The sequence below is a fragment of the Helicoverpa armigera genome, chromosome 21 (assembly GCF_030705265.1).
Source record: "Helicoverpa armigera isolate CAAS_96S chromosome 21, ASM3070526v1, whole genome shotgun sequence".
NCBI lineage: Eukaryota > Metazoa > Arthropoda > Insecta > Lepidoptera > Noctuidae > Helicoverpa > Helicoverpa armigera.
Window position 1 is genome coordinate 7,385,265 of NC_087140.1, and position 17,061 is coordinate 7,402,325.

Consider the following 17,061-nt stretch of genomic DNA (forward strand, 5'->3'; position numbering starts at 1 on the left):
AAATTCACGTGAAAAGGGAAATAAATGAATTAGGAAGCTACACTATTCCTGAGCAACTTAGGCATAACAGCTCAAAAAAAATTATGATAAATAACCGTATTTTTATATAGAGACTTACCTGAAATAACAGAAGGGAACACAGCTAAGGTGACTACGAAAGTGATGAAGACATTATACAGCTGCAAGGACGCCTGTGCAAATATTTTGGCGCGGGAAACCCTCATTCCGTGGGGTTTATCCGCCTCAGCACTTTTGTGTTGCTCTTGTAACGCCTCGTGGTAACGATAGAATTTCTGAAAGAGATTTATTTGTTTATTTATTAGGTTCACCCCACACCATATATATAATCATCATTTATCTACCGAGGCTTTTCCCAATCATGTTGGGCTTCCAGTCTAACTGGATGAAGCTGAGTATCAGTGCTTGCCGCCTATCGGTCGCCAATTTGAGGGCTAGTTATGGTTCGGTTATAGTTGCATTCAAACAATCATTTGGTTTAGAATATTAATAGGAATCGTTTATTTTTTTTCAATGATAAGATCTTCAATGTTTATAATATATTTGTAGCTATATACTTTACACGCAAATTCACTTAAAATCTGCATGCCTATTAATGTAAAGCGTTGCTGTACCCACTTAAAAAAGTAAGAAACATATCTTCAATGCTTCCTCTGTTGCGTAGTGGGAAAAGACCAGGTACACTGGCAATTTATTATAAACGTCAGTTTTCTTAAAACAACTGTTTGCTATGAATTTCACGTTCAATGTTCAAAGTATGTCAATATGTAATTGTTTTGATAATGATAATGAGAACAGAGACGTTGTGGGTGAAAATGGACCTTAGAGGAGTCAAATAGACACTCACATTTAACGGCAGCGCGAAGTACGAATCAATACATATGAGCATGACAACACGATGAGGAGACCACACAAGATGGTCGATCTATGTAAGTCATCATGGAGACCACAACCACAGACCGACAGCGGTCGATTCATCAGGTTTCCCTTTGAGAGGCTCATTAAACGAACGAGCAAAGCAACTTAGTGACTATAGAAAAGAATTAAACCCAAGTTCGCCAACCACATAAACGATTTCAAAGTAAATAGTTGGACGTTTATGTTGTTGGTGAAGATGGACCTAAAGGGAGTCAAAAAGACACTCACATTTAACGGCAACGCGAAGTACGAGTCGATGCATATCAGCATGACAAACATGCCGCCGATGAAGTAGTAAATAGCTGCGGTGCGAGGATTGTCGAACATGACGGAACACCAGTTCAGGAACACGATGAGGAGACCACACAAGTTGCTGCCCATCACGACGGCTCCTGTGTACTTCGCAGGAAGGAGGGCGGCCACGCCGTATACTGAGTTTTGGAAGATTGCGTTGAAACCTGAAAAAATTCAATAGGTACTTATTTGAGTACAGGCCATGTTTTGAAAATTTCTTTGAAGGATAACATCCAGTCTTAAATATAAGCTTTAATCGGAGTCTCACATATACATGTCTATCTATACTGACTTAAGAGGAGCCATTTTCGTTTGTACCATCAAAGCTTCAATACTACTGAAACGGTTTGGAAAACTCATTCACTGTTGGGAAGCTGACTATCTTCGAGTGACAACGACTATTTTTCGAAAGGGTATAGGAAGAAGTTCCCTGATACGCGGGCGAAACCGCGGAAAACAGCTTGTATGTAAAACTTGCTGATTAAATTCTACATTCTAAGAATAAATTAATAATCTACTTCGAACAATAAAGATTTTATGACCACACATGAATAAATAGTAGGAGATAACAGTTATTGGAATCGGAAGAAAGAGATAAGTGGTCTCACAAATATATCAACAAAATGTGAATTATGTACTGCTGATAAAACAAATGTGTGGCCTTAACCTTTCACTGATATAATTATTGCTTGATAGTGAAATAGCACAAAGATTTTATTATTTAATTAACTACTTGAAAATATTTACTAAATATAATTTGATGAAACTTGTCAAGTTGGATATCAAATATTGGATTCCTCTAGCTAGCGGTTTCGCGCACGTCCTGTGGGAACTATTTCGCGCATCCGTATAAAAGTAGCCTTCCTCGATAAATGGGCTATGTAATGTAATGTGAGCTCCCCTATACAATACGTAAAGAGTATTTGATAAATATCGGTCAATGACTCCTAGCGATAGCCAGGAAGTGATTCACCGAGAATGAATTGAATACACATTTTGTAGTTTTTTTGACATTACATATAATAATTATATTTTGGATATTATAAAGTAAAATTTTGTAGCAAAACTGAGCTGTATACAGATCTACTTCAAAATCTGCACGCTTTGAAAAGTAATGCGTTACTGTACCCACTTAAAAAAGTAAGAAACATAAAATTCATGCTTCCTCTGTTGCGTAGTGGGAAATAAGCTAAAGAATCACATGACTTAATTCACCAATATTAAGCATATTTATATTTTTTTGATTGAACTGAGGGCCAAACTCATCATCTGCCTAGCCGTTTCCAAAATACGTTGGGGTCAGCTACCCGTCTGTCTCACCGGATACAACTGAGTATCATTATTTTATGATGACCAAAGTCACCGTAATAAGTAAATAATATTTATTCATAAAAACTGCCTTACAAAATTGTCACAGCCTCTAGCGTTGGGCCCTCAATCCGTTAAAAAAAATATCGATAAAAAACGTTGGAATATTTCAAAAACCTTACCGTTTAAGAAGAACACAGATAACATGGTGAGCCAGAAGAATGCCGCCGGCCAACCTGAGCTGTCCATCATGGCTAGTATAACGTTGAACACAAATATAACCACTTCCACTATTAGCGACATCACTATCCGGTTTGTTAAGTTGCCCCTGAAATTAATACAATATTGCGTTAGTTACGTTTAAAAATATATCCAAATTAATAAAACTGCCTTGATAATTTATACATTTTGCAAAAGTTTTCTATATATCTTTAGGTCAGAATTCTGAAGCCCTTCAGCTTTTTTTATTGTTTCCTTTGACATTTTGTCATTATCATCAAACTTTAGGTAAGTACGGTTTTTAGCTTCCCCAGGACGTGGGTGAAATTGCGAAAAAACGGCTAGTTTGCTATAAATAATTTATGTCGTTGTGTAAATGTAGCTAGACTTAGGTGCACACAAGTTTATGGTAAGAAACATGCGTGTGTTTTAGTAAAGCTTTACTCTGCCCACTTATAAAGGTCATGTACTTTAAAAATAAAAGATACTCCACTAAATCTTTATACGACATCAGTAATTTGCTCTCAGTCAGGAAACTGTACATAACCCAAACAGTTCTAAATAAACATAAAACCCTCCCTTATCATGCGAATAAGAAACCTAAAAGGAGAAAAGATAAAATTGCAATAGTTCCCCAATGTAAAACCATATTTAGTAGTAGACAATATTACTATCTCTCAGCTCAGCTATATAACAGGATTAATAAAAAAATTTACATACACAATCACAACTATTATGTCTGTAAAAAAATGATAGTGAACTGGATTAAGTCTCTCTCTTACGAGGATACGGAAGCTCTTCTGGTTTTTCATGAGTAATGTAACCACACTCTATAACTATGCAAATCACCATACCACATCACTCTCTACACCACTCCACGCCACACCACTCTTCACACCACATAACACCACACCACTCCTCACACTACATAACACCACACCACTCTCCACACCACATCACAACACACCACTCGTCACACCACACATTATCTTATCATATTGAACCACACTACATTTCACACACATACCATACATACAAACCAAAACAAAGTACATCAAGTTTCTTTAAAACATGTATGTACTAATTCTCATTTTATACTTACTGTTTTTTTTTTTTATTACTATTATTTCTTTTTCACAATACCGAAATGTTCCACAAAGACACAAAGTAACATGTAACCTTATCTATGATATGGAAGAGCGGAGTCTCCTAACACAGGCATTGTTTGTCTAAAAGGAGGCTCCAAACACAATTCTTGTATATGGATCACTTTGTTATATGTAATAAATATTTTTTCATTTTCATTTTTTTTTTCATTTTTCATTGTAATGTGATCGTTCAGATTAATTGCTGAATGTCACTGCGTTGGGTAGAGGGCGTGTCTTACTCACTACTCAACTGATTGAGATTTTTCATGGAAATAGGTAGTACTCTTGAGAAGTAAATACGCTTCTTTGTATATGAGTGTGCCATTTACCACGGAAAGGGGATAAATCGGATAAAATTAAGTAATTTATTTATGGCAACGCTTGTATTCTTCCTAGAACTATAGCTATCAAAGAATTCGTTCCAGATACCTGGAAAAATAATCCTACGTTTATATTCCTTGCCATTAAAATAAAATATTTAGAATTAATTCTGACTACCTAACATTTTCTTTTGTCATTCCTAAAACGGCGAGAATACTTCAAAACTTTTCTACCATAACTCCCTTAACGCTACGTTTATTGGAAAAAATTACACGTGCATAGTTTTAATCATTTTAATCCCGCAGCAGCCGTGCTCGGAACTTATGCAAATATGATAGAAAAAACTGCTGGCAAGCCGCCTGCTCGCTACTTTAAACTATGTTTAACTGTTTAAGCTCGCGTTAACTTTGATTTATATCCGCGCCTGGGACGGAAATGTGTGAATAATATGCACATTTTGTTTTTCGTAATTAAATATTAAACTATTCATTATTTAAAATTCCTATTTATAGATACTTATTCAATATATTATATCTACATATTTACAAAATAAAAAAATATAATAAAACAACGTATCAAAAAATTCATTCATATTAAACTATTAATTTATTTTTGTAGAAATAATAATATCGTGGTTTCTCTTTCTATACTATCATGTTGACTTTCCTTATCTAAATACAAATGTATGAATTGAATTCGGGAACAAAATTATCTTTTGGTCAGTACACACAAAACTTCAGAGGACTTAATTAAAAACTTTTGACCTGAGCCAATTGAAATCGGATAAAAGTTTGATATAGATAAACATTATTGTCCATCGCAAATGATTTTATAAGCAGAGATTTAATTACTTTTGGGTTTCAGTTCAATTAGAACTGGGATCCAATTTATCCTAGGGGAATGTTATCTATTTTTGGGTGATAGCAAATTAATGAATGAATGACAGATTAAAGGAAGTATGTTGAGACGCAAAACTGGACATATTTAGATCCTAGGTTATTAATGTTAAAATATTTTTTACTAGCACCAATTTTTTCCCATAAATTAATGTCAAAATCCCCGCCGAAAATTCACCTAATTAACAAAATCGCTGTGAAAAACAAAAAGATACTTACTTGGGCTTAACAAAAATGTTGAGCCAACTGAACACCAGATTAGGGATCTGGCTAGCCCATCCCACGTACGCCAAATAATGTTCCGAATAGGTAGGAGCATTCACCAATTTGTATTTCACGAAATAATCTTTGGCTGTTATGAACATGTTCCAAGCTGTGAGCGTTCCGAGTCCGTGTAACAGGAACGTCAAGAATATTAGGTGCCATTTGTCCTTTGGTTCCGATGTGTCCATTGCTATACCTGTAATTAGAAGAACGAATTGAATGAGACTATTCCATGGCGCTTTGAATGAAGCAAGGTGATAACTAAGAGCAGCCTAAACATTTTTTTATACAAAAATACTTTATTTATTATTTCTTTGATCTGAGTTATTTATATAAAAAATTTAATACTAAAGTAAGTATGCAGTTTTAATTTGTATAAAAACAGAAACACATGAAAATATTTATATGGAGTATCTAAAAGTCAGAAAACAAACAAAAAGTTGTTCAAGTTGTGGGAATCGAACTCATGACCATAAAGTGATCAAGTCTTGAGTTCGAATCCCAAGATGGTCATTTCTTTTTGGATTCTTTGAAGCTATTTTCAGCGCTTTATTGACGTTCTGAATTACTTTGACTCCTGTATTTTCACGAATATTACTTTTAAGAGTGAAGAGCATTTTTTCTATAAAAAGTTTCATAAAGTTATGGGAAAAACGACATGTCGCAATACTTAGGTGCACACAAATTCACAGGAACCTGCGTGTGTTTTAGTGAAGCGTTGATTTACCCACTGAAATGATGTGTGACACACAGTTATGATAACTGAAGACACTGCGTTGGAAGTGGGAGATGACGTCGAGTATACTTAAGCTCGAAATTACGCATCGCCTCTTACGATGTGTGAAAACTTTGCTTGCGCGATGCAGGACCGAGTGTTGTCTTAGAAACCCGCTAGGTGGCGCTTTTGTTTCAATATGTTTTTTGATCAAATCTAAAGGCCATTTCTCAATTTATGTAATAATTCTTCGTTGGTTTTATTACGTTATGGGAGTGAACTTATTTCGGCAATCACGGAACTTGTGTACTTATTTATTTTCTACAAAACTTATAGCTTTCTAAACGACTTTCCATAGGTAACATTTTAGCCAATTTACCAGCCAGCTTGGTGTCAACAAAGAAGGTTGTTGTCATAGCTTACCTTTCAAGTTGAGGGTGTCATTTGGTAGGTTGTTACCCTCCCACGCGGGCGTTAGCTTCACCGGCTCGTTGCGGAGGAACGGGGCCTTCTCGTCCGCACCATCCCAACCTGGTGACAAAGGGTACCCATTAGATCTTGCACTAGAAAATTGCGTATATACCTATGTTTAATTAATTAAAGTTGGGAACACACTAATTTTAACGTCAATAGAATGAGAGGAAAATTGCATTTGATGGGAACATTCTCGAGGACAGTTGTAGGCTGAAATAAAGACCACAGTTTGATCCTGACAACCGTCAAAAATCAAGATAGTAGGGTAGACGATACGGCGGTTGTGTTCGGAAATCTCGTTTTGGCAACTATACTCCAGTTTAATGAAACCACGATAACATATGTAGCTTTTACTAAAAATATAACGTTTAAATAATAAGAAAACATGGAATTTCCCTGTGTTGTAAGTTTTACAAGGCAAACCAAACTTTATACTAATTGTAGGTCCATTATAAATACCCTGACCACTTTCCTCATGCGGTTATGTCTGACAGAAATACATACATACATACTATTTGTCAACGTAGTATATGAGTGCACCAGATCAATTGCCGCGCATTCTCATTACTATTAAGTATATTTTATCAAGAAGCGTCAATGAATCTATTCGTAACCCCATCTGGGCATCTGATCTTGTGATCTCTCAATTAACTATCAAAAGTACTTTAGATTAGAATATCAATAAGTTCAACATTCCGAAGGTTAAGTAGTATGCATCTCAATTACGAGTATGCGGGTTTGATACTGAAGCATATGTATGTATGTAGATCGTCTGAACTGCCGCATTTACGCATACAAGCAATGCGTAAGTTCCGCATATACGGAAATATATCTATCTACATATGTAGATTTATAATATTTTTTGGGACATACCTGAACGTCACCGACTATCAAACGTAGAAAAAAATCTTACATACTAACATAAAACGCAAAAATTGTATCTAGAAGACATTCCTGTAAAATGTGGTCGAGTCTTTGTTGAAAGATATACCGGTACATCATGTGTTGTTGAATTTTTTTTTGTTGCCTTACGTATCTACACAAGTTTATGGATTGAAACTTGAGTTTAAGTTAATAAAGCATTACTGTACCCACATCAAAAAGTAAGAAGCATAACTTTGATGTTTCCTCTGTTGCGTAGTGGGATTAAAACAAAAGAAAAGCCTTTATTTAAACAAAGAAGTTTCACAGATCACTGAATATTAATGTTAAGTCTCCGTAGAACTTGATCAATGTAAAAAGTTATCTAATAGGACAGCTAAGATAAGAAAGAATTTAGCTTCAGAACAGAAGTAATGGTAATGAAAATCTTTATGCAGAAATTAAACATAGGTGAATGGATCCTGGGAACTACATAGAAGGCGTGAAGTAGATATTTGGTGCGTGAGTACATACCTGTAAAATATTTAGATACGGTTTGGTTGATCAGAAAAGAACGTGTCGCTAGGCAACCTAACAAAGGGTGACTTTTATAATCGATACAGTTCTTTCTAATATTAGAAAGTAGCATTGATGCGTGACGTGACAACGAGGATAAAGGATGATCAGAAATAGAATTCATGGTAACCATGATATGAAACCAAAGAAGATTGATTGGCCACAAAATATACGTATGGCGACAAAATTATTAATCTGTACACGAAAAGTATCAAAATCATTCAAAATCATATTTAGCTTGCCAAGAAATTGTCAGGATTATCGATTCAACATTTTTGCTGGATATTCAGGCACAAGGCCCAAGAATTTAGACCCTTGTAATCAAATACATCTTCCCGAGACAAAGTTGTTTGCGCTAAAAGTTACGCACGGAAGCCCCGGGACAAACAACACAACATAAATACTGCCGAATCGTTTGCGGAATTCGTGTTTTACCTTCCTTTGAAGGTGTAGGAATATTCTCTCCGAATTAATGAGAGATTCTGGGCAGTTTGGGATATAATCATCAACATATTTTTTTGTTCAAGACTTTTTTCCTTCTAAATGTACAGAAACCACATAGGCTCTATGATAGATGAAAGTAAGACAATACATTGTGAGAATTTTCTGACTTTGATTTGCAACCTCATTTATGAAAGTCGCTGGCGATATGGGCCTAAGGTAACCAATGAGCCATTACAATTTGAATTATTAAATTAATAAATTCCCGTTATAACCTGGGGACTTCACAATTAATAATCTTAAATTAAGAGGATATTTTGGAGCATTAATAACCAAACTTTTTCTTAGAAGGTTTCTGTAGGGTCTCCTGATAATATCTTAAGTATGTGTTCAGCCAAACTTTTTGTATGATATAGTTGGCATATGAAGTAAAATAGGCATATTCAAAATTGCAGGTTTTTAAATCATTGTTACAAAAAAGCAAACAAAACAGTAAATTCGTATGCAGTTAATAAAAAAACATTTAAAAACTACGCGAGCGCGTGCTATTTACGACACTCAAGTTTATACAGGGTGAAGGGGGTTGCAGCGGTCGTTTGCTCCACCCACTCTCACACAAGGGTCGCTTAGCGAAACAACATTTTTAAATCGCCCTATTTCAAATAAAGACTTTATTTTAAAGAAAATCTGACTATGGAGTAAAAAAAATGAAGTTAAATAGGAAGTAAAAAAAATATCAACAGATTTTGATAAGTTAACCTACAACGGGAATATTGCAATAAATATAACAGTTTCATGACATTATAATGCAGTTCTATGCATAGAAAGCAATAAAAAATATTGTTTAACATTAACACCTATAGTAACGCTATTCGCATGAGTGCAATTATTACACGGCTGTCAGTCGGAATGAAAAATGTCATTTTACATGTATATTTCACGCATAGAACTAGTTCATTTAATGTGTTCCTGAAACGGGTTGCATGTATCCACCTGCCTTAAATGCTATCAGGAATTATACATAAATCTGGCTGTATTTGAAAAGGCATAAGTTACTCTTCAAATACGGAAAACCACAGCTCAAAAGTTAGAGCATTCTAAAGCCTAGGTTCACCCGACCGAGTAAAACACTCATCCCGTCCACATTTGCTCACAAAGCTCCCAAAACATGAAGTTTCGCAGCAAGGCAACAATCAACAAGTAGGTCACAAAGTTATTATGTTAAAGCATTTACCTAACGTGGTATTTATAAAAAAGTTAAACACACTGCGGCAGACTAATTTCCTTCGGCGTTAGCACGTAACTAGAGGTGACCACGGTCCAGAGCCATCGACAAACAATAGAGGCATTATCGCTCTTTCATCGTAATAATCGTAAAGATTTCGAATTTCGCTCACTGATATATGTGTACTGTTGCATACAACTGCGTTTGTATTAATTTGAATTGGCAAATGGCTAAAATTTCCTTAAAAATTCTCAATAGTAAAACTATGAAGGCTGATATCAGCGAAAAAGACTACATCTTTTCACCAGTTCCTATCTATTGTTGTTGAGAAGGAGTAGTGAAATAAGTTCCCTATTAGCAACTTTATAAGGAACATAATGCAGAATAGAAAATCAAAAACATTTCGTCAAAAAGTAAACTCATGAAAAACCAATTACAAAAGCAAGTTAGCGAAGTTTCCGTATTAACATAATTTCATGGAAAAACCTTTAAAATTCCCCAAGATTTTTTAAGTCATTCCAACAGTTTCTTTTTTCTTTTTCTTTTCGAAGTACGGACTACATAGGCAGTCCTTTTTTGACAAGGTTGTGACCGTTTAATACGCAGATTTTTGAGGCCTACAAACTAAAGTATCTGTACGCTTTGCTTGCTCCTCAATCCACAAATATTGTTGCATACTTCCACACTTCCTGTGTACTCAACATTATGCCTAATTATGCGCAAATATCCGAAAACGGAACAAACATCTACACTAGCTTAACAAATATTTATCTTACGAGGTGCCTTCAGAAACCAAGAGCCGGATTGCGGTTCAGCAATGAGATAGATGGTGAAAATCACATGGTTATGAGAATGCAAATCATTGGTTTACAGAAGATAGTATATCTTGCCTTCTATTATAATATATTCCATATTCAATGCTAACAGATAATGATAGGAAAATAAGCTGGAACATCGTAATGAGATGTACGACAAGGCTGCTACCTCGACCCATTAATGAAGAATATTAATTAAATAATCAGTATTCTCAAGAGATATCTACTGTTATTTAATTGTGACAGTTAAGACTACATGTAATAAGATGAAAATTATAACGTCTTTTAATGAGATAATGGGAATGTGATTTGATTACGCAATTCCATCAAACTATGTTTATATCGAGGACGAAAAGGTCACATTAAGTTTGACAATCAATCTCCTATTTTAAGATTTAATTTACGTATCAAGTTGACCTTTCAAGCGAACTAAGCCAAACCCAGTACAAATCAAGTTAGTGCCCAACTTGGCGGAATATTGATCCTAAATTAGGTTCCAGATAGGCCGTACGGGATGCTAAGTTAGGAGGGTATCGAGTCTTGAAATTTTGAAGAGATTGTCTCATGATCATATTTCCAAATAAGTTCCTATTATAAACAACTGCGGTATAAAAACTGGTACTGTGGGCTGTGTCGAAACCGCCCAGTGAAACAAGTTTTTGAACCTCCGAGGTTCTTTTTAACTGATTTAGAAGATGTTTTCGCACCTACGAAATGAATTTTCTCTGTTTTCGTCAATAATAATGTGTTTACATGTTTGAGGCTTTCAAGTAAATCCCTCAATCTATTTCTTGGACATAATAGAAATGGGAAACGATAATCTCGAATAACCCATTGTTGGTTACAATACGTAATATGATACGTAGGTAATAAGTAATAACGCTTCTACTTAGATTGCATTGTGTTCTTTATATCGGAAAACGGAGGTAATTTAAGCAAACCAATTTATTATAGCTATTAATTTATATTGCGTAATAAGTGTAACAAATCCAAATCGAAGACTAGTTTACCTGTTCTATTGTTTTTGTATTCAACTATACTTTTTAACGTTACTTGAGAATTTTTCTACTTACTTTTTTCGGCATTTCTCCGAAAGGTTCCATAGTTATCCGCCATGTTTGTCACAATATGATTTTAATACGGCACTAAATATTCACATCACAGTCGTACGCCTATGCGTGTTCACTACAGAACCACAAGACACACTACATAAATATCTCGCCTCCGCTATTGAATAACATTAGGCAAATTATATTTCATTATATTGATGTTGGTTTTGATATCGAGTACCGGTTTAGTTCCTACAACTTTTTGTTTTGAACTTTATTCAAGTATTGGGACGTCGCAAAAAATGTTTGAGAACGGCACGCTAGCATATTATTTTTGTGTTTTATTGCTTGTCAATTTTTTATTATTAATGCAGTAATTTAATAATGGTTTTATCGATAACTTAATGCGCTATTTTATTGAAATAAGACAGTGGTGTCTTTTGAATAAAACATGTTTATGAAATTTCTATAAGTATGTATATTGTTGTCGGATTATGATAGCAGTTAGCACTGGGCAAAAGCTAGCTAGATTCGAACTTGTATTTCTCATCAAATCTTAATTTTTTCTCTACTTTGCGTAACATTATTAAAACTGCGCCGTAACCAGAAAAATTGCGTGGGAATGCTCAAAATAATTTATTCAAAGGTAGAAGTGACTTGACGATTCCAATGATTGTAATTTAAATCTAGTGACTATAAATATTGTTTCTTTATGGAGGAAAACTATGATACAATGCGGTTTATTCGACTAATCGTGTTCATATTAACTATGATTTCACTTATAAAAAAATGTTATCGTTATGTTTTGGTTTCCATTCTTCTAAAACTTCAATTTAAAATGAATACAATAAAGGCTTATAATTACTCCGAACTTTATATATAGTTTTTTACATAGAAAACCTACTTGTGCTATGTATTACGTAGTTCAATCTGCTTGGCGCCATCGAAACAACGCCATTAGACAATACTCAATTATTAGATGTCAACATTTGAAGACCTACGATAAATTACTTTTTACATGCTCTAGCTAGAGAAGTGGTTGTAAAAGAAAGAAATCCTCCATAAAACATGCAATGTTAATTTACATGACATTACCACGTTGTACACGAAATATGTATAGTAGGTATATGATTTAGTTTTTTTTTTCAGTTCTAACTTCATGAAAGTTAATTAATCAAATACAGTAATGTAGGGAATGCACTTTTTTTATTAAGAACCTCCCCTTTAATATTAAGAATCAATTACTCAAATTAAATATGTACTTTCAAACTTAAACTTACTTTTATAAATCGCAAGACGTTACTTTATCCACACATGTTACTAAAAAAAACCGAGAATCTTTTCATTCTCAATCTTCTTTCATATCTCCACAAATCCACACCACTCCCAACGAAACCTTTTCCCTTAACTACGTAATTTGTTTTGCTCCCAAATTGTTAGTTAATTTTTAACAACATACCATAAGGCGTTGTCCTAATTGGCAGCGATCGCGCGATGGCGATCGCGCGATGGCGTTTTTCATCTCACTTGCGAGGCGTTTTTCATGCACTTCAACACGATGCGTTCTCGTCATGCGATGAGTTCAAACATACAGATTTCATCAGAGTGTCCTATTTGAACCTCGGAACCTCGCAAGTGAGATGAAAAACGCCATCGCGCGATCGCCATCGCGCGATCGCTGCCAATTAGGACAACGCCTTACAGTTAATTAACATAGCACCGTGTTATCGTTAGGAACTCATTACTTAAGTTAGTCGCACCTTTATCTTGGGTAAATGCAGTAAGCAAACAATGTGTAAGAAAGTAGGTATGTAAACAGTTATCGTTAGAGGCGCCACACTTGATCGGCTTCGGGAGACATGACGTCACAAATTCCAGAACGGCCTCCCAATTACTATAGGAACCGGGAAATGAATTTTCTAAATGCCATAGAATTCTTACCTTTAGAAGATAAGAATTTAATGGCATTAGGGACGTATAAAAATCGTGATGATGCCAATTTTTTTCGTTGCAGTAATGGAAGATGTAATTACACATGCTAAACTAGAAAAGGTTGTGTGCTTCCATTTAATTTATTCACAACCCACTTAATGCATTAATTTAGTTCACACGCCACAAACAGGTGACCCGATAAAGCCCTCATGTCGATAACAATAAAATACGCCTGAAATTATCTGCCTACGTTGTCAACGAATATTCATCCATTACTATTTATCCTACAGCAATATAGCAGTTGTCCCTCGAGCTAAATATTTTAATGGTTATTCCCGTGTTCTGGTCCGATGAATAATTGTCAATCTCTCTTATCCATAATGGTCCATTGAACATGGTTACCCTACTTACGGCATATTATAGGTCAGTGGGAAGGCGGAAACGCGTATGAGATTACCAAGATTGAATAGGCACGGGGACTATAACATTTTCCTGAAAGCAATCCTTTTCTGAAAAGGGAAGTAGACGACTCGTTTTTGTTTTCATCTGCTTTGAAAGTCTAAGTAAGTGCGGAGTTTCGCAGGATAAATGTTTAGATTACATTTCATATTCGGTTGAGCTTGAGAAATACGCGTAATATGTAAAGTTAAAGTTATCACTTTAGTAAAATGACAACCCTTACAAAAAATATTTAGGTCAAAACCAGACCACGTGGCTTTTTTTTAATTTTGCCGTAACCCAGTGTTGTGATTATCAAAACAATATTAGCATAGGCGATAAAGATATTCTTATCAGCGTGTACCAATTTGTAACGTTCAACATTTTGTGTTTATCTTTGATCTGTGTGTTTATGATAAGATGAATGTGGCTAGTCTAATAAATTACAGTCACACTATATTGACACATTGCAGTGAGGTGCGACTCGGTAATAAGATTATAGAAAGAGATTAAGGATTTTATTGAAATATCTGATTATAGCCTATTTGCACACTGAAATGCTGTAAATGACTATTCACGCAGTTACACAAGTAGACAAATAAAACAAAAAAATAATGCCCGTTTCATAAACCAACATTGCTTAATTCAACACACGTGAACAATGTAACTCAACTTATACAAATAAAACTTTGAATAATAATGCAAGTACAGTTGTGGGGTCATTCACCCGAAAAACACGTGTTCTGATAATACACGTGGTCCTGTTATATTATATCTCTTTTTATATCAATTTGGCACTCAATAGCTCAGCCATCCAACCTTGATTTAATTTACTTCAGCGATACGCCTAAGAAATTGGGTCAATGAATAAAAATATATCAGCAAGAAAAATCCGCTTAATGTATTCTTTATTTTCTTACGACTTGTAATAAAATTGTAGTGAATATAAATAGTATTACTACGAAATACTGTTACCGGGCTAAAGCGACAGTTTAAATATTTTTGATGATAATTTATTAAGAATATTGCGTGCGAGCGTACGAACGCAGTAAATCCTAGAAACTAAGTTACGACCAATAAAAATGTATCGCCATTTTTATGGCGCGGGGGCCAAAATGAAATACCTACGCGGAAAACAATGTCGCCAAAAAACTGTACCTATTTAACAGAAAAATATGGTCTTTAATAAAAGTCATTTACTTCATCTGTAGACGTTACAGCCTACGCAAATGAAATAAAGAAGTTAAACATGAAGAAATTAGATTTGAAAGTTTAAGCAGAAAGAGTTACTGCGGCACTGGTACATAAAGGCCATTAGAAGGATCATGACTCCATCACGCTGCATCCACAGCAGGGTCATTTGATGATTTCCCTGGTCGCTGACACAGGACCACATCATGCCTATACTATTGCCAACACTAGCCTGACGATGCACCCAAAATGATGAACAACTGTTCAACATAAATACTAGGCAAAGACCACATAGTTAAAAAAGATGCAAATAAATTATTAATGATAATAAATTATTCAACATTAGTACCAAATGACCATGTAATAGGCACTAAAACAACCAGTCAATTGACTCGTCATAAACATGAAGTCAAGACCTGAATAGACGATATACAGTTTACAATGTTTCACGTTTAAACATAATGTTGATATTTAATGAACAAGACTGCCTGGCGCTAGGTTATTGCTTTAATAGCTCTGCAGTTAAGCAATAACTTACTTATAGGCTTACGGTATAGGCTACTTCAACTTTTACATGTCTCCAGAGTACTTTCATTACAATAATGGTGTGCTCTTCAGAAATAGGAAAAGGAAAATCTTTGAAACAAGTATTTGACGATGCCGAATCAGCATAAAGCCCTGGAGATGATCGCACTACGTTACCAAAACTCCAAAGAAGAAAATTCATCCTAAAGGGCCTAGGTAGGACCAGGTCATCATAATGAGAGTATACTGCCAGATATCACTATAAATTAAAAGAAAACTTACGAAAGAAACAGAGGAAGATAACTGCTAGTCTTCAAATTTCTATCCCATATATTTGAAGAAGAAAACAAGACGCAAAAACTAACAATAACCAAGTCACGAAAGTCACTAAAGATGGCACAATAAATGACATTAAAACCAGAGACAGGCGCGAAAAAATATTAAAAAGTATTTTAAAGTCTCTGACCTACTTGAATAAAACCTTCAGCGATTTATTTCGCTACTATGGCCCGGGCTTTCATCCCTGAAATAACGGCTTGCAACAAGTGTCGCTATAAAAATGGCCGTCGAGAAAATACAGTACATCCGTCGTTTTCATTATCTTCGCTTCCTGGAAGTAGTTTAAGCTTCTGTACTTTATTCGTCACAGAAATTGTATTTTAAGTTCAATCCTTAGCTTTAAAATTAAGCTCTAACAGTTCCCGAATTGTGGTGGAATTCTTAATTTTCAAAGGACTAAACTGATTTATTTATTAAATTCAATGAATCATGAATGTTCATTACATTTACATTTGATACTTGCACCCGAAGTCATAGTTTACTCAAGCAATTAGATCGCTATTATTAACAGCGCTTGTCAAGACATTTGACTCTTGGAATGTGAGTAATATGATATTCGTCTCAGAAAAGCAATCTGAAATATGTTGGCTTTACAAGCTCAGTAAAAATATAATTAGCTCTCTTTGATATGGTAAGGAACAAAAATAAGTGGAAAACAAAATTAGAAACGAGGGTCCTCTCTAATCCTCTTAAAAAGTTTGACCCAACAGCTAATGGGATGGTAGGGGAGACCGGGGTTGGTTGACTATAGGGGTAGGTTGACTAACTAGCAAAAACTCGTCCAACGCAATAGCCTTGAGCTAACCAGTGAGATACGAACGTTCGACACCTCCCCCCGCTCAGTCACCGGGAACGCGGCGTCGCGCACGCACGTCGTTTGAGAGAAGGAACGGCTATTGCGTTGGACGAGTTTTTGCTAGTTAGTCAACCTACCCCTATAGTCAACCAACCCCGGTCTCCCCTAAGGAACTCGTGTGTGCGTTTGACGTGTCTTTTCTCACGTATGTGTTTACAATTACTTTTGACCTTCACCCAAGGGCCCTTTTGGCAGTTTTTACAATTCTAAACCGAAGTGGAAATTTGGCAAGACGGTT

General features: G+C 35.2%; 1 protein-coding gene across 4 annotated transcripts in view; it reads right to left on the reverse strand.

Moving 5' to 3' along the window:
• The window catches only part of Ent2 (Equilibrative nucleoside transporter 2), a 35,317-nt gene that overhangs the window by 3,799 nt on the left and 14,457 nt on the right, over positions 1 to 17,061 (reverse strand). Inside the window, exons 3-8 of one of the 4 annotated variants that reach the window (XM_064040044.1) lie at positions 6,525 to 6,632; positions 5,342 to 5,582; positions 2,721 to 2,866; positions 1,202 to 1,394; positions 866 to 902; positions 119 to 293 (exon numbers count right to left, since the gene is read on the reverse strand). In XM_064040044.1, the coding sequence (XP_063896114.1) occupies positions 119 to 293; positions 866 to 902; positions 1,202 to 1,394; positions 2,721 to 2,866; positions 5,342 to 5,582; positions 6,525 to 6,632 (900 nt within the window). Of the gene's footprint in view, positions 1 to 118; positions 294 to 865; positions 903 to 1,164; positions 1,395 to 2,720; positions 2,867 to 5,341; positions 5,583 to 6,524; positions 6,633 to 9,687; positions 9,797 to 11,566; positions 11,709 to 17,061 lie in introns of those variants that run through there. The other 3 variants (XM_064040045.1, XM_064040046.1, XM_064040043.1) reach the window with 3 other exon arrangements.